Source organism: Eleginops maclovinus, chromosome 3 (assembly GCF_036324505.1).
Source record: "Eleginops maclovinus isolate JMC-PN-2008 ecotype Puerto Natales chromosome 3, JC_Emac_rtc_rv5, whole genome shotgun sequence".
Lineage (NCBI taxonomy): Eukaryota > Metazoa > Chordata > Actinopteri > Perciformes > Eleginopidae > Eleginops > Eleginops maclovinus.
This window is the reverse complement of record NC_086351.1, coordinates 14,124,022-14,147,904: the sequence shown is the minus strand read 5'-3', so window position 1 is coordinate 14,147,904 and position 23,883 is coordinate 14,124,022. Positions and strand designations below refer to the sequence as shown.

The 23,883-nt window shown below is 39.6% G+C and overlaps 1 protein-coding gene across 3 annotated transcripts in view; it reads right to left on the bottom strand.

The window, feature by feature from the left end:
- ptprub (protein tyrosine phosphatase receptor type Ub) overlaps nucleotides 1–23,883 on the bottom strand; it is a 141,759-nt gene that overhangs the window by 92,800 nt on the left and 25,076 nt on the right. For all 3 annotated transcript variants that reach the window (XM_063878794.1, XM_063878796.1, XM_063878795.1), the window contains exon 2: nucleotides 4,384–4,515. In XM_063878794.1, the coding sequence (XP_063734864.1) occupies nucleotides 4,384–4,515 (132 nt within the window). The remainder of the gene's footprint in view (nucleotides 1–4,383; nucleotides 4,516–23,883) is intronic.

Here is a 23,883-nt window from a genome sequence, read left to right as displayed (position 1 = left end):
ATTCCTGAGAGCAAACAACGGAGTGCTTTATCTCATCCCTAATTTCATTCATCATCGCACAGTTCTAGCCTTGAAGCCGAGCTTTACCCGGGAAGCTGATACATTGCTTAAGCCACTACATTACTTTTTTTTTTATTAAGGTTGACTCAACCGTACCTTCATCTGTTCTCCCTCAGTCATTTATTTTCAAACATGTACAGAAATATACTTCATCTCTCTAGAGGGAAGGAGTTATTTCTTTCCAACCAGGTGAAGAATGTTACAGAAAATGTTTATTGTCCTTTGACATTCAAAAATAATGGTTTGTTATGTAAGAGCTTGACTTTAGAATTGCAGGAGCTGTGGGACTTTAATTACAACTTACACAATCAGCAGCATCTTAAAAAAGTTGTTCAAAGTGAAATTTTAGGCCAGCGGCTGTTGATTTTCCTGGATAAAAACAACAACTGTCGCCTATTAACTTACCCAAATGTAGCAAATTATGTTAATTGTGTGAATCTTGTGACTGGTTAACATGTCTTTTGTATTATGTGGTCTCTACGCATCTTTTTTAATTTTACATAAATTATCTAAATGAACGCAAATACAGATATACGTAGACAGAACAGCACATTTCCTCTCCTCTGTATCTGAAGGACATCTATGGCAGCTATATTCCCCTTGTTATAAGCGTTATAAGAGAAAACCAACTGTGTTTGGAGTCTGCGATAAATGGAGACCTTTAAATGAGATGATATATTTATGCTGCATATATATGGTAAATGCACACTGCTTGAGGGGAGATGTGGAGGACGGCAGTGTAATAGAGTCTTAAAGCAGTGAGGATGGCTGGTCAGCTCTGATAACAACGCCCTCTCCTACAGCGGATGTATCTCTGTCTCCTCGCTCTGCCTAATCCTTTCTCAGACGGCGAAGAATCTCGGGTCGCTTTCAATGACACGTGCGCACTCGTGTGCAGCTGGTCTGCGGCGCATCCGTGGCCAGGCAGGGGTGAGAGGTGACAGATACTAAAGGCCACATGATATGACTTTGCCCTCCATCTCAGACTCGTAGAGAATGCCAGAGATACAGATGGAGGTCTGCGTGTTTTACTGTATGAATTAGCTCTGTTGAGGTCATTACATTGAGCCTGCTGCTGCAGTATGTGCCGATTGATCAGGCTCTGACCCCAGGACAATGCTTAAAGCAATGCTTCATTTAAGTCTTAACCTTCCCCAGAGCTGAGGGCGCATCGAACTTTAGAGCCTATTCAGAATGTCTCTGGGTATTTATGTAAGGATGTATCGTGCAAGTGGCTCATAAAACAACTGATCAATTGACTCTGTGGCTTGTTGCAATGTGATGTACAAAAACAGATGGAGCTGGATCACAGCCCGCAGCAAACCCCAGTTATAGAAGTTACATTCACTGAATTTGTGAAGCTGGACAGCATGGGAGACATTACCAGAAGAAAGAAGATTAGCAGAAACATGTGGTAAGAAAACAAAAAAACATAATTCAGCTCTATTTCAGTATCATCATAGAATTTCTGTATGACTCAGCTTGAAAGCAAAGCCCCACTTTTTTGTACATCCAAGAGAGCGTGTTTGTATCCCTGATGAAATTAACTACTAAGCAAATTTTTGTGCTTCAACAAGAACGAACAACTTCCACACTGTTAAATAGAGAGCCTTTCTGTAGTGCTTACATATTCCACTGACTGAACTCAAAGGGGAACTCAAATTACACCTGGTTTGATTGCAGGTGTTGGGGAGAACTGCTGGGAACCAATGTGTAAAGCCTTTGGTGACTCCAGAGGTAGCTTTGTAAAGTCTGATAACTACCTCAAATTATGTCTCCTGAGCCCACTACTTCTCTCTGCTTGAGGGTCGGCTGGTTGAGGCTACATTAGCCCTCAATAAATAATTGTAGAATTTAAGAATTCTGTATAAGCTCTTTGCATTTTAATCAATGTTGTAAATATCTTCAAACCTTTTTTATAGAATTGCAATTTCAAATGGGTGTAGTAGTTTTGTAAAATTAAACATCAACCCTCAGATAAACTGTTAGGTTGTGATGCTCACAAGATATTTTACTATTTAGGGTCACAAATGTTTTGTAAGCCATATCTCCTGAGCCTAAACTTTCCAATTCCTTAGTAGATTATCCCTATTTTGTAGACAACTGCTATGTAGTCACAGTAACAGTCCCTTATCCCACCTCTACCTGTCTCCTTCAAACAGTTGCATACCCGTTGCATCTATTCAAAGTATCACAGTAAAGAAAGAAAAAGGCAGCTTTATGCTGTTGTTTCAATGGTTCCTGAATGCTATATGCTATTTCTACTTCTGCTAGGCTGACAAGAAAGTTATGTTGGCTGATGATTTGGTAGCCATGAAGAAGTTATTCTTCTAATCATCATCTTATTTCTGCTGGGAAAATCTGGACATCATAACTGTTAACCCGTTCGGAAATCTGAAAACTAATACATATAACAAGGTGGTGAAATAAAGCAATACATTGCTGTGGGCTGATTTTGAGGATCTTAAAGACTTTAATGGACTTCTTCCTTGAAGATACCCTGCTACACATTATTGGATATTTCATCACACACATACCAATTCAAGCTAATGAATCTGCCTTTCAGAAAACGAGGTACACTTGACATGCAGACGCATTCTTCTCTACAAGGTCAGCATACTGCAAGACTGACTTGTTCATTAAAACTGTGAGAGATTTCAACAATTTCAATAGCAACTCTGACACCTCCGATCTTATTCAAAATAACAGGGAACGTGATAAAAAATGGTCCATTCCTATTAAGACCTCCTCGCATTCTATCTCTTTTTTTCCCCAAGACTATTTTATCTTTCATGGGAACGGTATTCTCTAATTTCTCCTGGGAGCCACAAGCAGCAGCTATCTCAGCTGTGTTTACTAATCTTCCCTCGACACCAGTTTCTCAGTCCCACAAAGTTAATACTTGTCCAATGTAAATAGCCTTATCTCATAAACTCTTGTTATCCCCCCCACCTTGGCTTCCCAATGTGATACATCGTAACAAGTCAACACAGGGGGATTAAGCCAGAGAGGAGGGAGAAAAAAGAAGAGGAAAAAAATGTATGTACCGACTTCTGCAGAAAGGTTATCCAACTAAAATACCACCTAACGAAGGGACAGTGCTGTCACCGTACAATGACGCCAATCATGGGAAGAACATGAGTAATACACTGCCTCTAGGCTAACGGATGAGCAGACAATGAATGAAAGAGAATTTGTCTCCTGGTTCTCAGAAGTGATCGATCGAGAGTTGATGCTCGGAGCCTCCCTCGCCCTCTCGCCATGTGCAGATTACAGTACCTGCCTCATTCCACCTGTGCTTGTCTGTTCCGCTGAAGGCACCCAATCACTATAAATGCCATGGCAGTAAGTTTTAATTACTCCCAAAGGGAATTGTATTAATTATCCCATAGCCTGCTGTGAATTGGCTAGTGGCTGCGGGCAGATTTGAGCTCCAATGCTGATGATGTGGAGGTGAATGAAGTGCAGTTTAATAGTTTAGGATGAATTTGGGATTTATCAAGTTACATAAATTATCGCCATTTATTTAACAGGCTACTCGGGATGTCTTTTTTTCCAAAAGGATGGCGTGTTCATACAATTATTACTTTTTCATGTATTTGTATCTGATTGTATCTTATCTTGTCATCTGTACTGTACATCAGTTCCTCTTCGCTTGTCTGTTTATATGTATCCCTCATTAACTGTCAGTCCTTTCTTACAGTGATCATGCAAGTTCTTTTTTTCTCATTTTCATATACAATTAAACCAGTGCCGCTGCTAGATGAAATACATGTTTTTTAGTGAAATTACCTTTATCATGTGCTAGATTGATTGATTTGTTATACCCAAGGGAGGCCCCGCTCTCAATCATACTGCAAGTATCCACAGTCTAAGTATTTTTAGCACTTCTGCCATTGATATTTCTGCTGAGAAGCTGAAACAGCACTCTTCTCTTTGTCAGATCCCTGTAGGTATTTGTTAATGCATCGATAGAGGAGTGCCTTATAAACTATGCATGCCATCTCCCTCAGGCAAACCCCAATAGAGAGCATGATCGCAGGAAAATGCTGGTTTCCATTAGTCCTGTGAGGCTGGTTAACATAAAATTATCCTTGGGGTTAGCGGGAAGCAGACAAAACTTGGGTGAGTGATTCATTAAAGCTGCAGCATAATGGACACTGGACGTCTCTAAAGGCTGATTTGCATACAGTCATTCTTTCCAGATATGTCAGCCTAACAAACAAAAAACAACAACTGCTGCAATGTCTCAAAATGTGGGTCCAGTTATTTTCCCCATGAACTCTGACTACATCAACAACTGAATGAGAGGGTAGCACTCACCTCGCAGGAGGTCAGAACTGGCATAAGGTGAACTGTACGTCCGAAACAGCAGCCAATCAAAGTCATCCTCCTCCCCCTGGGTGAAGTCACACAGACTGGGGTCTGAATCCTCTTCGAACGTGCAGCCGGCCGCTGAAAAAAGAAAAAGAAAACAATGACCATCAGTGAAAGAATCATTTATGTTTTTTTATATTTTAAAGAGGTAGATCTACCTCACAGATGTCTGAGACAGCGCTGCAACTAACAATTATTTTCATTTTGGATTATTTTTTGAGTAGTTTGCTTCTTTTAAATTGTACCAATTGTCCATCAATCAGTCACAAACCCTCTTTTGAGAAGCTACAATCGGAAAATGTTTAAATGTATTCTTAAATTTTTTGTTTTCACACTAAGCTATTTCTTAAATATAACAGAGCTTTGGTGTTGAATGAGATTAAATGGTCACTATCCAAACACACAGTTTTTTGTGTATCAAAGTTGCATTAAATATCATTTGTTCACATGTGCAAAAATGCTCTCAGGCAAACAACAAATCAAGCAATGAGCTGTAATTACTCCAGACTCGAACAAAGAAACACAATCCCTGGTGCAAGCGATAATTGCCCCTGCATCTGAAGAGAATTACCCCTCACATAAAGCATCCACAAACAGAACTATATATCCCAAAGACTATTCACAAAGGCATTCAAATAGTATAATAAACATTTGGTGAAAGTGGTTACCCTGGGGAATATAGTGATTATCATAATACCCCACAACCTGCTATTCCATGCGCCAAAAAAGCTAATTTTTTCAAATTATATTTAATAGCTATGGCTTTAATGGCCCTTGGGTCCTGCATAATGTGTCTCAGTTCTGCATCTGTTGCCATATTTCACATTAGTCCATTGGTGTGAGAATTACAGGGTAAGAGTGGGCAGTTGGAGCAGCCCAGTCATAATACCAGAGCCTATTTCAGGAATAATTGGAGCAGGACAGCACGAGACATGACATGCTAATGATGGGAATAACCATGAGCAGCTCCTGAAGGTGACCCCTTTGGTCTGTGGCTTTATGGCTGCTCATTCTTTTCCCTAATCCACCATTAAACAAATGGTCTCAATATGACAAGCTGCAGAGTAAAACGCCAGATTTACTGTAGTGAGGATTTATAATTCTCTCTTATTACTACCAATTTATAATAGCCACAGCGTCAAGTCATTAACAGATTATTGCGATTGATAGACTGCTTTAGCTATATTACAGTCCAAATGAAATGAGGGCACAAGAAAAAGATATAGGGTAGCCAACGCAATTCATCCAATAGGTTGGCCAAATTAGTTCTGACAACAATATTATACATACACTTTTTGCTATGCACACATTTCTGTTGGTAGTGATGGAAATAGGTGGTGCTATTGGATGAGTGAATTTGTAATAATACAGGAATAAAATGGGTTAAGAAACTGGGACATTTAGCTGGTTAGAAAAAGAGCTGCACATGACAGAGTCTTGCTGTGTGAAATCAGCAAACATCCAGCAAGTCATCGGTAACGAAAACATTTATTCCCAATGGCAGAAAGCAGCATGAGATACCGAAGAAGTTGTTGCTGCCTGTTTAAAAGGGTTACAGTTTGTCCAAGGTGTTGAACTTTCCCCAGACAGTGTGTTCACTGCAGCAGAAACACTAAGGATGCTCTTGCATAAAGCCAACACATTACATCGCTCTTGCTCCTCCAGTGATTATACGATAACACTGGAGCATATCTCCCATCGTGTAAGCTCGGTCTATAGGGTGATAGTGAGAGCCATCCAGCAGAGGGAGGGAGTGTGGGTTTATCCCTCTGGGTTTGATTTATTGCACCGGGTAGGGCTGTTACTGCACAGATCTGCTGCTAAGGCCAGAGGTTAATTGTCCCGCATCGGGGTCTATTTCTAATAGAACAGCCAGAGATATGGGACCTGACACATCCAAACGCTGGCACTATATTATTCCCCGCTGCTTCAGTAAATGAAGCCTGCAGACTCCTCCCTACAAGAGTCTTATCATCCGGAAGAAGTAAGCCGGGATGAAGGGCCAGCGCTGCCCGGGAATGTCATCTCCTCACAACACACACCGGGAGGGATCCAGCTCATCTATCAAGACAAAACACACTCCCTCCGCTGGACCGATGGGAGTGTGGGTTGTCAGTGGCCATTTTTTACCTGAATAATTATCGCATAATTTAGTGCAATGACCAGTGCAAACAGACACTGCCAAGATTTTATGGCTAAGGTGATGACATGTTTCACAGTTTGATGGTGCTGTTGTTGGCTGATGTAAAATCAACCTCCGCTTTAAATCTAAAGCGGTGTACATTTCATAACAATCTTTATTTTTATTGTATAGTAAATATTGTTATCTAACGTCACTATTTCATGCTTGGAGAATCACTTTCTGGAGAACCAATTAATGAAATTACTTAGGCCTGAATTATTACAGTGTTTTTGAGACTTTTGATGGATGTGTCTGATCTACTCGCTAGCCTTGTGAGCATTTTGAATGTGTAATTTAGGCCTGTGGAAATTACATAGTGTATCTTCTGGGTAGTGAAATTGAAGAACAAATTAATCACATTTTCACAAACAAGCCAGTAAAATGTTGTTTGAAGATTATAGTATCATATAAGCTGAGGTGACCTGTGTGCAGTACAGCCCTGCACTGTAAGGAGGGAAACCTGCAGGGAGGGAGGAAGGAAATAAAAAGAGTCTGGAGATGTTGAGGGGGGCGATTTATAGCCTAATATGAAAGTGATATTTGTCACTTTTTGGATTTGTCTCTCTGTTTAAACACTAATGCCTGTGTTTACTGTGAACCAACACAGATAACTCCATAAATAAATTGATACAACCTCTTCAACTTTATAGCAAACCAAAGTAAACTTCACAATTACTCTGTGCGAGTGATGGACCACACAGTCAGAGGATGGATGCAGTAGCTCCTTTTTGATTTCATAAGGACATAAAATAAGGTGGCAGCTTGTTTACCAGACATTCCAATTTGCCACCGCATTTGTGCAGGTCTGTTAAAATGTTCCCTTGCTTTTATATACGCAGTTAATCAAATCTGGGAGACTCTCTCTGAAAGTATCAGTTGTTAGTGTCACATGTAGCCCTTCATGTTAGATTGGGTATCTCTCTCTCTCTCTGTTTACTTGTATAATCCCTTGCCTTGTTATCTAATTAGAGTGTCAGCTATGCACAGTGGATTTCAGAATCAGAGGCTTTGCTTATCCCTTTTATTTGCATATGTTTTGAGCATAAGGAAGCTGGCCTAAGCTTATTTAAGGAGTTGCTTTTCCAACAACTTTACACTTGAATAAATCAAACACAGCAAAATTGTAAGCGTATGAAAAAAAAAGTGGGTGAGCCCTACCCCACGGTGTGAACAACAATTTCCTGATATTTTAAATTAGAGCCACAGTCATAAATCAACTAAATCAACAGTGTAGTGTCATCAAAGTTCTTTCAGTTTGAAAGAAAAGAATGATCATTCATTAAATACAGAAAGCAATCATTTGATTTCACTGTCGTCCTAAAGATCTAAAACAGGGCAATTAAGTAAAGATTGTAAATACTGTTAGTAGTATATGATAGAGTACCACATTTAAAGATACTAAAAGGCAAACAATTATGTAAAAAATCTCAAGTTGTACAATAATAACGAAATTATTGGCCTTCCTATATTTCCATGTCGATCTGGCTCAGTTTTCCTGTGACCATGGCCTCTTTCACAGCCTTTAAAATGTTTTATCACATGTCAATATATAACAATTGCAACAATGTGAACGGATAAATTAAACCAGATGGGGGTGTTTGTTTTCGGCAAATCCAACAACTTTAACACCTGACAATTACTGCAATGAAACTACACACAGCAATGCAATAAATCTATAATAATGCAATAAATCCATTCAATACAGGTTTTGCCGACAATGGAAAGCTAGAGATATTACAGAAAAATGTTCTATGGTAAAATAGCAAAATTGCTTACAGCGAATACATTTAATTGTCTCATGTATATCAAATGACCTTACTTGCAGTATTAAATAAGTAAAGTAAATGCGGTAACCATGAAGAATACACACAGAACGTGCTATATCCTGCTCTGTCTCCACTTTAGAAAGACTACAAATTGCTGAAGTAACCCACAAATTGACCGTTGTCACCGAGTCCTTCATGGTGCCTTCATATAAAGTAACATGATCAGTGAAATGCTGATATTACCTCTAAATGGGGCAATCAATGATTTTGTGTCTGCACATTACTGTGTCTGCTTTAAAATGATCTATCTCTCTGGATGTTCTCAAACAAGACCTTATTTACATTGGCTTGAATATAGAGTTTGATATTAAGTGTAGAGCAGAGTGTGCTTTACATAACCACAGCGCAAACTTATTTTAAAATTAAACATAAGGCGACAGGTTTAGCCTAGCACGTAGACTGGAAACTGCAAGCAAACTGTGCAGGCCATGAAAAGTAAGACCCACAACCTAAAATATTTTAAAATGTTGTTTGTACAAACAACAAGATACAACATGTCAGTTTGTGAGCTATTGAGTTGCCAGCAGGCAAAACATGTTACCTGTTGACAGAACCAGGCAAGCTGTTTCCAATCTTTCTAACAGGCTGTTCTATTTTTCAAACATAATGGATAAACAAAAACAGTTCCAAGATTCAAGTTGGAAACACAAAACGTACATGACTGGTTCAAAGGAAAAAATAAAAATTCAGACAAAGTAAGTGTGATGACACAGCTGCGTACTCCTGTGTCCTTGGATATAAAGCCTCCAGATATATTGTCTAAGACGATGTCTTAGAGATGGAAAACCAACTGGTCAATTTCAAGCCACAGACCAAAACACTTAAAGCCCAGTCTCTCATTTATAACAACAATAGTAAAAGCTCATGTGTGGGCTTCGGGAACCCATTTGCAACCTTTGCTTTAATGTCAATTCCAGCGTTTGCCCTTAATTATCTGGGAGTCAGGATAGGTAATGAACACTAGAACCTGTGAAGTCACCTGGGAAATGCAGCGTGATGATGAGGCACCGATGCTCGTCGTATCATCCTCAACTAATGAGAACTAGACCATGCTGGAAAGGCAGCACGTACCCAAGAGCTCTGGCACTCCACGCAGAAAACCCCATCGGAGGCTGGTGTGACTGAGTGTGTTGCTGGTGGAGATCCAGGTAGGAGCGGGTGAGTAATACTGGAGACAGTTACAGGGAAGAGAGTAGCTGATTTGCATTGCACTGAGTGTGGCCCGATTCATCAGCAGGAGACAGGTATATTTATTCTGTACAGAGGCTCTCCTCCCCAGCACTCCTTTGCCTGCCTCTGAAAGCCATCAATCCCCACACCTGAATACGCAATGAAATCATCCTGCTACCTCCCCGGGCATTAATAACTCAACCCAGGTGGCTGCATGGGCCCGGTCACACACAGAGGGACGGGGAAGAGATTGAGAAAAATAAAGGCTTGGAGAAGGTGAACAGGTACAGTAGAGGTGATGCCGAGCTTCACGGTAGACTTCACTGAAATATACTGTAAGAAAATATTCAACCTCAAGTAACTAATCCAGTTGTTCCCTTTTATTAAAGAAAGATTACCCTCCCACTACTGTTAACATTTTCTTTGTACTCTCCTTGTATTTGGGGGGGAAAAAACACCCTCAGCTCAATATCTTTTAAAAATTACACTATTGAATTGGTAACTCTCTAAAAGTTGACAAAGAATCTGAGATGGTTTGCTCTAATCTAAGGTAACCTTGTCGAAGGATACACAAAAAAAAAGATATCATCTTCTTATTCCACACATTTGGACCCCTTGCCAAAACATAGAGCCTACATTACCCAACATGCAATGGTCACTCCCTCTTCTCTTCACAACCTCAGATTATTTTTCATTTTCAAAGTTGTAGTTTTCAGCCTTAACCAACGCTGACTCAAGGCATTAATCAGATATTGCTTAGCACCCGAAATGTAATTAAAAACTTCTACCCTAAAACATGATGTGTCCTGCTACGTTATATTTCATCTATCCTTCATTTTTGAAAAAAGTCCCTGTCATTTTAAATGATACATTTAACTAACATTTAGCCTCTACACTGAAGGCAGGAGCTTCTGTAGGCTATAACACGCCGTCTGAAGACATAACATTCAATCACTCATAACAGATCTCAACAGCTTTTCTATTTATCATAACTCTGGGATGCGAAGAAGTTCCCTACCATTCCTTCAGGGTCTTTTTTTCACCCTCCCCCCAATCATTTCCATACAGTAATTCAAATGAAGGAAAGGCATATACACAAGAATGCTTCCCTTTTCATCTTCTGAGAGCGAACAATGACACAAAGGCGTCCTACAGTTGTTCCCACTCTGAATATAAAGATACCAGTCAGCCACGATTCATTTTGCCGTCATTAAAGGGATGGAACAATATTTCATGCTAGACGTTGGGTTGATGATAAAAGTATCTTGCATGTCAGTAGAATTAAAATCAAAATCTTGTATCTTTTCTATGCTATTCTGAGGGCAACGCAAAGGGAAAACAAGCACGCTGAGACAAAAGAAATCAGAGCTTGTTGTCTCCTGTTTCTCCTTCTCGAAACAGTAATTATTCCTCTTCCCTGTTCCTGTGGGTCTCCCCCTATAGTAGGAGAAATCTCAGTTCACACTGCCGATACTATAGTTAATTATCATGCTTTTTTTTCTCAAAATGTTCTATTTTGAATTGATGTCTTTTTCAGACAGGACTCCATTGCTGTGCATTGTTCTTCCCTTTGCATTTCTCTTCCACAGAAGACAAACAACTAGTGGACGTTGACAGCAGAGGCCAATATAACCGATCAGCTTCATTAGCAGGAGGATATATCTCCTGTCTGGTCCATCCATTCCCAACATCTGCTTCTGCTTCAACCATATATGCTCTTTTAGATTCGAGAGAAATAGAAAAATAACTAATTTGCACCACGAGAGTCTGCAGAAATATAGTGGAGGAGGTCCTCAACATGTTGAAGGACAACAAGCGTGTGTGTCTCTGTACTTTAGTGAGGGACAGAGACAACTGCAGCAGAGGTGCTCTTTTAAGTATAACATATTGAGATTTTAAAAGTAAAATTCAGCCAAATAATGCATTGTTTAGACTCAGCATCCTGTTTAAATGAGGAGTCAGTGAACAGTCAGTTTGTTACATTTTGAAGTAAATGCCTAACATTCGTTGGTTTCAACCGCTGTAATGTGGGATGCTTCTTTCTGGTTTATCTCAAATATTCAGTTCCTTTGGGTCTGATATTGATTTGAAATGATTAGTTCATTAAATGGTTAGTTGATCTACAGAAAATGATTAAGATGCTGCTTAAAAAATCCATTAACCATGGCAGTGATTCTTAAAGCAAACATGCCAAATATTATCTGATTTAAACTTCTCAATGTGAGAGTATCGTGCTCCTTGTCTTCATCTAATCCGTGATATCTCAGGTTTTAAAAAAACATGGATTTTGAAAATGTGAACATGGGTTCTGTGTGACATATGACTATGCCATAACAAAAACGCCTTTTACTTGTTTGAAAGAGACCATCAGTGTCTGGATAAAGTGAAATAAAGCAATGACAGGATAGACTGAATATCAGAATAAGAAGAAGATCCAAGACCAGAGATAAAGATTGGGTTTGCACTTACTTCCAAAGTTATTGAAATTAACATACAAATTGCTTTTTCCCCTTTCATCTCTTTTCTTATCACATATTACATATTCATTTTCATTTGCAAAAAAGTTAATTTTCCAACTGGACTTCTATAGCAGCACATGCCAACATTATTTTTACTCTGCTATACTGCACAGATATACTGCACACATACTGCACAGATGCAGCACTATTACACACCTCAGTTGTAAAATAATTAATGTATTTAATTCAGATACTAATATGTTAAACATAATGATTCATAATCCCATGTTAGCATTATGAATCATATAGTTATTATTATACCATTCTCTACACTATGATGTGGTTATGTTATTTCAAACAAAATACATATTTATGCATTACTCACCAGGGCATTGGAAGACTTGCCAAACTAATGAGAGTGTTTACATTTTTCCACCTGTTAAAACTTCCTGTGTGCTGTTGTAACAACTGAACAGCTAAAGTAAATATTTGATGAAGTCACCAGCTAAGCATCTACAAAGCCACGTTATGGTTCAGAGATGGGTCTCTCTTAAATGATTCTATCAAATCGCTGCAAGGGTGAGTGAGCTCTGAGGTAGCCGTCATATATGCAAAAGGACGACCTCAGGGTTCATTTTGAAAGGTCATGAGCAGAGTGTCAGAATTTAATGTCCTACATTATTTGGGGTAAACAACCAATCTCCCACACACACACATAAACTCTTATTTCCCACTCTAAGTGACCTCAGCCAACTCCATGAAACTCCTGGCCAGCTGAGCCAACTCCATTTGAATGTGCATCCTAATCAAACTGCCTGTAGCGTCCCGACTTGCCGAAAAAATAAAAAGGAAACTGGCGTCTATCAACTCTGCTAAACCACATACCCCGTAGCAGCTTCACCGCTCTGCTGCCTGTCAATTCCACTAACACAAAGGCAGCCAATTGCTGTCTCCACAACCTGCAGCCTTTCAATTCCACTAACCCACATATAGGATCACATGAAGGGAGCGGAGCGGGAGTGGAACATTTCATTTCCCTCTTTTTCCCTCAAACCCCAATTTTCCTATTGAGCTGCATTAAACTAGGACTGGGTCGATATGATCTCTGTAGTGATACAAGATGGGTTATCTTTGTTGGTTTTAAATATCTTTAAATGGCATTAGAGTCTTTTTCAGCTTTTTAAAACTTTATTACGCTAAAGTGATATCATTTTTTGAAAGACTTCTTTATTTTCCTCCACCCACTTAGTCATTATATACACCTAACTGATTATAATTGTTAAAAAATCTAATCGTGTAAATATGTTGAGAAGGCCCCAATGGCCAACTCTATACCCTGCCAATATAGCCTTACTGATTTTGGGTTTGTAGTCGAAAAAGTGTGAAATATTAGATTTGGTTCCCAGGCCTACACAAAAAGTGCACTCTTTTTTTATCTCTTCCATTTTTCACATTTGGCAACCATAGAAAGAGACAAAGAGAATATAATTTGAGCATTTTTTAACCATTATCTAGAATCAGTTTCCATCTAAGAAATATGACCTTTGTGTACCTTTTCCTTTAAACATTGCTGTGAAATATGTTACAATATAGTCCTACATGTTGTATTAACACATAAACCTAATGGAATTTGCAAGTAATGCACAGGAGGAAAGAAATGATATTACCACTGAACATGAGGAAGCATCCACAAGACATTTTTATTCAAAACCAGCTAGGATTGTATTTATTTAATGATTGCTGTATGGTGAACCTGTACATATTCTTAGTTTAAAATTCAAATGTCTTCCTCCATTTCCTTGTAGCATTAAATATCCATGACAACATATGCAGCAATCAGGGTTTTGGTTGGAAATGTGTACTGATTATTCATTAAGAGTTTAACACTCAAAATCTGCAACATCAGGACAGTAAGGGTATGGTTTGATCACATTTGATTGACAGATATACACAGCTTCATCTCTTTTTTTCCAAATGAGCATTGAGCACTTTAAAACCAGGGAGAAAAGCAAAGACAGCTAATTAAGAAAGTAAATGTTCAGGGTATTTAAGAGACCAATCACATTCAACTTGGCATCCAGGTGCCTGTCTAACCCATGAAAGCTTAACAGGATCTGGTGTACACCACAGCTGAGGGACTCTAATGCTAACTGACGCAAGCAAAAAATCTGCATGGCAGCAAATGTCACAAACATCGACCACAGTGTTGATGGTGAGTCAAAATACAGCAAATTATTTATACCGCACAATTTCAAAGATATATTTCAATATGACTTGCATCGCCACTGCTAAGCAGACATACTAGGGCATCCTACCATACAGGCCTGGCATTTTTAAGGGACTATTAGTGAAGAAATGTAGTGACACCTGTGCTGCTGGTACAAAGACATGGAGCCTAGGTGTCAGTGAGTTCTTCATGGCAATAATCAGATTCATGGAAATATATATTCACTAACCATGAATGCAAAAAATATATCATCAAGGAAGCAAACCACTTTATTGTATTTAATGTTAATTTACAATACGGGCACAAAGTGACAGAAACGATAAATATCTTTGTAGTATGCTATACATACAATGCAATATTTTTACCCTCAATCATTCCCACACCAAAACCTAAAAAAAAGGGTGTCCATGGCATGCACACTATTTTCTGCTAATATTACCAGAATGCAATCTGCCACATTTAATAGATGCAACAATGCCGGTGGTGTAAAGGAGTGTGGGTTTCAGAAGCAGCTCTTAACTCCGTAAAAATAAGTAGAGGAAAAAGAAAGCAAAAGCAAACTAAACACTGTACGGGAATTTACACCAAGGGACCAGCTTCATTTCCTGTAAAAACAGACAACCTGGTAATCCAGATGGCTGTGTAAACTCAGTAACTGTCCTAAGGGGCAACTTCTGAACAGCAATGCTAAACCAACTGACAACAAAGTCAACAACAAAACAAATGAAAGAAAAAAAAGGATGAAATGCTTCAGAGGTTAAAAAGTCAAACTCAGCTAAAGACAGACATTTATTCACCTTTTAACAGTTCCGTCCTCTCCCTCCAGCTTCCACCTGCTCTGCCACCCTTTCTGGGCTGCCACCCAGCCAGCCATCACCCTCCACCTGATCGTCTAGTATCCGGGGAGCTCTTATGAGCACATGGTCCTTTGGCCTGCTGTGGACCTACTTCCTGGTGCAGCTGCCACCTGCCCAGTCGCGTGGTGTTTTGCATCAATCTCCCCGCGGCTGGAGCCAAGTGGTCATTCCAGTGTGTGCTCATATATGCATGCCAGGGTGCATGTGCGCCTCTGTCTGTAAGCATTCATTTATATGTGCGGTGTGCTCGCTGCTGCGGCAGACAGGCCGTCACTCAAACAAAGATGGACGTGTTGAGAAATGGGACTAGACATCGAGCAATCGCACATGAGGACGTGCTTTCACACTCGATCTGAGGGTGGATGATCACAAAGACACCAAATAAACCTAAAACAGTCCTGACTTTCATGGCACTCGTGGTCAATTTCTATTCCTTTTTCCATTCCTGAGAGGTGAAGCAAAGAAGAGATTAAACAAACCTCGAGTCTAAGAGAGTTGAATGTCACTGGTTACATATGTTGCTTTTTAAACTGTTATTTGTTGAGTGTTAACCTGCCGTGAACTGATCCTTTTGCACTTTTTAAAGAACCAGACTGAAAGACTAGACTGTGTTAGTTCAGCTGGCCTTTGCAGCAGACGTGGAATGTGTAGAAATCAGAGCTAAGTCCAGTAATGGCCAGACTAGCAGCCCAGCGATACTCCGAATCAATCTGTGGTTTGGTTTTTTTATGAGTTCCAGATACTCCAGTAGAAGAAATGGAAGCATTTCGTAAAAGCTGGGGCGGATTGTGGGTCATGAGGTGTGTTTTTAAACATAATAAAGAAGTGTGTCTGAGTGTTTCCACTAGTCTCTTAGGGACTAATCAGTGAGTGTCTGCTGTCGACATCATGTGAGGAGAGAAATGAGAAGATCAGGGTGCAGAGAGCTGGCTGGGCCTGTCAGTGATAAGGAGAGAGGAGATGAGGACAAAACCCTGTTTCAGCCATGTCAGGCCGAGTAAAGACGGCAGAAACAAAAAGCCATGTTTAAAGTAATTAGCCATGCCTCAGTCACAGTGAAGACAGATTCAAAGCTGTGGAAAATGTGCAAGTGGAAAATACCATTTTGTGTGGAAAATACCTTTCAAACCAATTTCTATACTGTCCCAGTTTGCGGTCTACCACATCAGACATTACCAAAAAACCCATCAATATCCAATTCACACCTGAAGATACTGGATGGATGGAATGGAAGGAAAATAATACTCTTTTAGGATCAAATATTATTGATAAAAAGGTAAAAATAGAATGTCAATTAAACAATCAAATGCATTTTTATCTACTACACTGCAAACAAATAAGTAGAAAACAGTGTATGTTCTACATTGAGAGCTAGAGGGTGAAAGAGAGAAAGATCATAAGGAAAGACGCTCTCTATTGGAGCTCAGCCAACCAGTAGGTGAGAGTGTTTGAGGGAAGAAGTCCTGGAGGGAGCAGAGAGAGAAAAAGGCTGCCAACATTTTGCTGGCTAGAAGGATAATTAAACTATCTGCCTATTGTGAGTGAGGTGAGGGTTAAAGAATGGGCATGAGCTCACCCTGGGAAGTATCTCTGTACCTTCTGAGCGGCTGCACTTACTGAAGCACATTTTCCACTGAGTCATACAAACAGGCCAGAGATGGCCTTTCTACAACTTCACTCTGTTTCATTCTCTTGTGAAAGTTCAAAATTAGCCTTGCAGAAGAAAAAGCTATTCCAGGAGTTTTTCTGCAGCTTCCATCACTGTGCACACTGTGAACAGTGATGAGTTCCTTGTGTGTGCAGAAGACATTAAAAAAGGGAACACAATGCACCACGACACAATACATTAAAAAATCAGTGGCAAGTAGTGCTGTCTGCAGCAGGCATCTGTGTTTTTATCGAACTATGAAAGAATGAGCATCTACTACAAACTCTGAATGACGGCAGCAGCTGTCTTGCTTTGAGGAAGTGACACAAGGTTGAGATGAAATGAAATGATGACTTAGCCACTTCTTTTTTGCTAAATAACATTGAAATATGTGTACCTGGCAGTGAAATACTGCTTCATTCAGAATTGTAAATGGACACAACTGTTGAGGTAAAATTCTACAGGTAGGATCTCAGCAGATTTGTCAGACTTTTCAGTACAACTTCAAATTCAACATGAAAACATTCCAAGAATACAGGAGAAAGGTCCCTTTGGGCTCTGCAAAGAAATTGGTCTCTTTATACTCAATTTCTTTGAGAAATCCTGTAATTCTGCTGCTGAAGACAACTTAGCGGATCCAAGAAAAATTCTAAGAAATGTGCAGAATAAGGATATTTTGCTGGCAGATGAGCAGTGCTGGAAGATGGTGAGTAAGGGGTTCATTTGTTATATATGGCTGCTGGCCAGAAGAATAAGGGCCATGCACACTGAAGCTAATGGACTCTGACTGCACATCTAAATACCTCAAAAGATGTTGCTTCTTTAACCGACTGTTAAAGAGTAAGTGGTCACACATTATGCATGACTAGTGAAAAGGAAAGACAGTTCTTGGAGTGCATTATTGATGGATATTTACATTTTTTTAAATTCAATGCACTCATCAAAATAGAACAGTTTATTTAAACACCTTTTATGTTTCAAACAGGGATGGCTCAATAAAAAAGGTTTAATACCAATACTATTTTTACCATACTGTTTTAACCTCAAAGCCTTTAATGCTACATGTGTGTAGATGTAATGATGAGTGTTTTAGGTGTTTTGTTTTTATGATTTCTTTATTCATTTTAACCGGTTTCTGTAAAGTGTATTTGAATACCTTTTAAAAGCACTCTTTAAATAAAATATATTCATATATTAATAATAATAACAATAATAATAATAACTATTATTATTATTATTATTATTATTATTGTTATTATATCATATTAAGGAAGATTAAGAAAGCAGTTGTGCAAACTCGTGCTTCTTTTATTCTAACTTTTTTCTTGAACAGAACTTTAAGCAGCATGTTATATTGGTAAAAAACATTCAAACATTCAAAATGAAAATTGTAGTGATACTTCAAGTAAATTATTTTGGCCAATATTATACCTATACAGTTGCTAAATATCTGATTGGTGCAGCCATACTCCAAACTAGTACTGTGTGAGCCTTTCTTTGCAGTAACACGTGAATCCGTAAGATGTGTATTAGGACTGCTGCAGCAAACATTTCTTAGATATTCTATGCCTGTGGCAAACTCACTGTGTTAATGTTCTGGGTGTAACCCAGAACATTAACACAGCATACATCAGAGCATGCACAGCCTTCAGATATATCTGCGCCCTGCTGGGCCTCAGTGGCGGTTCATCCCCAGTTGGTTAGCCGTACCGAGGGAAGACCCTACGGGCTACTTCCATCTCCTCCTCACATTTAGAGCTGTGGGACACATGCAGAGTCAAAGAGAGGTTATGCAGACACAGATGGCTGCAAGCTCAAACTCCCTGAGAATTGAGAGTAGAGATTTGGAGGGCTGTGGAGCAATTTGATTCCTAAATGGAGACTTGATTTTTTATCAGGGCTGACATCATTTTCAACTGACATGATAAGAGGCCAGCCTAAGTGATGCATACAAGACAGTTCTTGCTAACCAGTGATGTATCAGTATTTATCCTTCTTTTATATCATCTACGATGGCCTAGTTTTTGAAGTACTTCGTATTCTCTTTTGAGCACTGACAACCATATATTTCAAACACCAAATTAAATGCCCACAATCAAATATGTAGCACATTGAATCATCCAATCACAGAAATATGATTGGTGTGCTATTTATATTCCAAATTATCATTTAAAGTCACACTTGTTTCACATGTACTACTTCTTATTTTACAAATAATGAAATAAAGGACAAAATCCTCTCGTAAGAATTATTTGAGATAGCATCTGTAGCTGAGGGGAAAATTTGTTCTCAAAAAATCCTTTCCACATGCCATTAATGCACCTCAAACAGGTTTTCTCAGTGGCATATTGTAAAAAGGCTTTTAGCTGCTTTCAAAGACCTATGCGATTTAGTGAAAGGTCAGAAAGTAATCCAATCCATTTATGAGTGTCTACTTTTTGTACCCCTTAATGAGATCTGCACTTTTGTGTTATAATATCTTCCATGAAGGTACAAAAGGTCTTTCAAGGGAAAACAAGACTATAAAAAGGAGTTTAAGAGCTTTTTTCAAACGGAGAAATACAGACGTCATCAAAGACATAATTTCCTTACCAGTCTTCACATCGGGACTTCTACAGCCGCATACACAGCACGAGTATAATGAATTATGGTTCATAATCAGGGATCAAGTAGTAGAAAAGTAAAGGTGGAAATACCGTAGATACCTGGCATTAGACTAGAGCGGGGGGCGGCTTTTTATGACGCTTTTTCTAATTTCAGGCTGGCTTCTGTGTAGGTGGAGAGTTCTTGCTGGTTCGCAGCTACCCAGCATGCGTGTATCTAACGTTTGCTCATGACGATGTTCAGAAAGATCTATTTATCTCCTAATTATAAAATTATAATTGTGTTGAAATTGAACTGCCATTGTTTCGTCTGGCAAGTTCTCCTGAAATTGCATTTGAGGACTGCTATTTCATAATAACGCAGAATGATTCATAGTGTTTGCGTTAATTGTTTATGTCCTGTGTTCGCATGCATCTATTGTTCAGAGGGACGTGTGTTTGTAGTCGGGGGACATAATTGGTGGTCATTAATGCTCATCAATAAATATTATTCAACCATCGCACTGCAAGTACTTCAGCAGAAAGTTGAAAAAACAGCAGTATAAACATTTTTGACCAGAACCTGATGAATATCTTCATGGACCTATTATCGAAATCAACGCTGAGAGACAGAAATAAAGTCCAATGAAGTCTCTGAAGGTTAATTGGTCATAGGAACTTTGCGAACATCAGAATCATTTGCTTCAACATACACACATGACTTGAGGATGAACCCGGGCCCAATGATAGCAGAGGATTTTAAAATACATCACTGTCATGAAAACCAAAAGGACTTTCTCTCAATCTTTCTAACAAGCTTCTTACGGGTGAGAGAGTCCCTCTCCAGCAGCCATCAGGGACAACGTGAGCCTCCATTTCATTAACGCTGCACACAGAAGGATGCAGAATCCCAACGTGATGTCCCGGCAATAAGATGCTTCCATAATGATGTCCTCTGACAACATAATTATGCATTGTATCGCACTTCGCACGGCTCGCCAAACCACATCAGCTGCAGCTCAGAGTCCAGCATCCCAGCAGCAGCAGCAAAGGGACAAGAGGAAGTTGTGGGGGGGGGGGGGGGGGGGGCTCAGGGCCTGAAGCTAAGCAAATGGAATGCAAAGGCAGTAGATCGGAGACCAGAAGCAGAGGGGCCTGAATAGGGATGTCGGAGGAGCGCCAGTGGTCTTTCACTTTGCATCAGCGTCAGATTAAGGGCACTGGCAAGAAGAGAAGGAGCAAAGGCACCGAGGGGTAAGGGTGGCAAAAGAGTGTTGGGAGCAAGGGAGGAGAGTGTTAATCCTGAAGCCAGCGCTGCCACTGTACATAACTGGAAGCCCTATTTAGGGACTGGGATCATGGAAGATGATGAAGAGAAATCTGCTTGCACAGAAAACTGTGCTTTTCCTTAAAAGAACAATAATCAACTGCCATTGTTTTTTCATTCACACATACATTATGAGTTTGAGTGCAAGCCTTACTTCAGGCAATCAAAGTTCTCTCAGTGTGAGTGGAGGCTTGTTTTGCAATTACTGCAAAAGTACTGCTCTCTAGTTTGAGATGTTGTGTAGATACTTTTGTTATGTTACATTACAAGTTACTGATATGCTACTGACATTACAAGTATAGTTGTTGTATGTTCTGACAATGCTTTACTTGTGATTCAGATACACAACGTTTTAAAAATTAAAAGGCTGTTCAGCAGACTTAAAGTCTTGCTCTAAAAAGGCCAAATTAATTGTTTGACAAAAAAAAAAGTGTTCTGATGCCTTAGTTAGCAGGTTGCCATTTTTTGCCAGTGCCTTCCAAAACTAAGTGTTTGTGAAGGCATAATTAAGGTTAAGGTGAGGGTTAGGGAAACCTAATTTGGGATAAAATAACTACTTTATTCTCAAGGTTAAGTGACCTTTATGGTCAAAAATGTCAGTATGTATCAAGAAGCAACCCAGAGTCATTGTGGTTATAGTGGTATAGTTATAGTTATTGGTTGGTCCACCTCTCCTGACTGACCTCCTCCTGAAGCAAACTTTGTGACTCTTAATTGACATGAGGCTCCTTACTCTTAAGGGAAACTTCCTACAACAATAAAAGTTGGAAAGTGTGTCATTCACAGGCACTTGCTAAAATGACCAAATGCTGTAGTTTTTCTTTGGAAGACTGTCTCTGAGGATGAACAGCAGTAGGATCAGAGTGTTGGCAGGTTTGAATATGGAACATGGACCTGGAGGTTGTGTTAAAGAATTTAGAAAAATGTGTGAAATAAGTTTAGCACAAATGTTTGGGAAATGGAGTAACACTGAGGAAGCAAGCCATGAAGGCCCATTTGAACGGATAAAATGCAACTAAATGCTCTTCAGTCCCCACCTGCCACAGCGTCAAATCTTTCACTGTTCACCAGTGCGTTTTATTATGTTCTTTCACGAAAAATTGTTGGAAACTTATTTCAAAAAGACAATTCCATGACACTTTTCAGACTTGTCACTTCTTGTCAGACCACATGGCTGATGTATACTGAGTGTGATATATGGAGGATGAGTTCTCTCCCTCGATAATAATGCGCCTGACACTGTATTAAAGTGTCTCTTTTGGGTTTTACGACATGTTGTTTTTCAGAAAAAGAAAACAGAACAACAGACAGACAAAAGCATACAGACTCTACAAAGTCAAATGAAACATAATATCATGTCATGTCTTGAAAAATGGTACATCACTTTTACTGCTTTAACCCTCCATGACAAGACAGCTGGGTTTTGCCACACCAAAGAGCAAATTATCCCATATGATCCATTTGGCTACTTCTCCGAGGTCATTGTTGTGGAAGTGCAGGTGCCCCATCAGCCCTGCCACAGCCAATAGGGGATGCTGGGTAAAAGAGGTGGGGGGTTCAAAAGTGGCTCCTTAAGTCTCCACCTCCATTAATCACACTTTGCATGCCTGCGGCCCACCGAGCAATGTGACAGTGACAGCACTGAGAATGATTAATACTTAATGCAGCGTTTAAGAGAATGATTTATGCCATCTGTTAGTGGTTGACGTGCTGCACAAGTTGGCGTCACAACTCACACACACTTGTCGGTGAGGATTAAGAGAATGATACATAACTTAATCTCAGGAGCAGCAGGTCACCTCCAAAATTAGGCGGATTTTAGACCACGAACACAAAGGAGAGTAGTAGGTGTCGGGGAGGATATAAGGGGGTCGATATGCATAACCTCAGCATGTAATTAATCGGGGCTGGGCAGGAACAGTCCACAACTAAGCAGGCATTTGGATCCTCTGGTTTTAACCCCCTAGGCAAAAACTGTTAAACCATTCATCCATTTCCGGCCACTTACCCAGTTGGGGAGTATTGGCGGTATGGTTGTCCATGTCTTCTTGCTATCCTGGGGGATCCTGAGGTGCTCCAAGAACCAGATGAGATACATAGACCCTACAGCGTGTTATGGGTCTAACAAAGCAAGGAAGCCAGATGCCTCAACCATGCCAAGCACCTCTGACAAATTTCAATGAGAAGGAGCATTGGTGCTACTCCAAATATACTACATTTCCAGGGCAATTTTATCTTTTAGTATCAGTGTATAAATCGAAAATGCATCTACAGCTGTGCTTATAGAAAGTGTTATTCACTCTGTTAGACACACAGAGCTGATGGTTTGCAGTGAAGAGGGCTTTGCTGGATGTGTTATTGAAAAGAAGAAAACTATCTGTAGTTAATTAATTCAGTGCAAATCTTGCCGCTTCATTTAAGATTTAAAAGAAGTTGCTACAGAAGATACATGATACTGTCATTTAAACAAACAAAAAAGGAAACAAGAGTGTAATTCGAGGAGTGCAGACCCCAAGAGAGTTTGCATAAATTAAAAACTTTTTTTGTAACCGCCTGTGATTCAAACCCTCACTAAAATGTAATGGGTTTCTCTACTACATCCTTCTAACAAGTGTAATGAAACCCCGGCCAACAGTTTGCCCATAGTCCTACTGAAATGCGACAGACAAATCAACAACCCTGATGGAGGTAAAAATGAGTATTGAGGGGTTATTAAAAGGCTAAGGGAAGTACACTCCATTACACTGTTACCAAGAACCACATTATCTAATCTCTAACCTTGGTTGTAAATGAGCAGCGTTTTCTTTGCCTGCCTTCCTTCACTCCCTCCCTCCCTATTCCCTTTGTCATATTAACATATTCAAACAAACTGTCAAAGCCCCAAAACAAACAATTTGTTATCCACAAGAGTTTGCTTGGTTAAAAATACTCTGCATCTCATCTGCATACAAAGTATCAGTCTTTCGTCAGACATTACCGCCTTTTCCCTCCTCTCCATCTCTGTTCCTCACAGAGCTATCAGACGACAAGGTGAACACAAGGGTAATCAGTTTGGTCACTGCTTTGAATCTTTCTATTCTGGAGGGTTACACTCTTGTTTCCCTTTTGATGTTCCTGCTGAGAGTTAATCGAAAAAATCAGTCTTTCAGCATCACTCCAAACTTTACT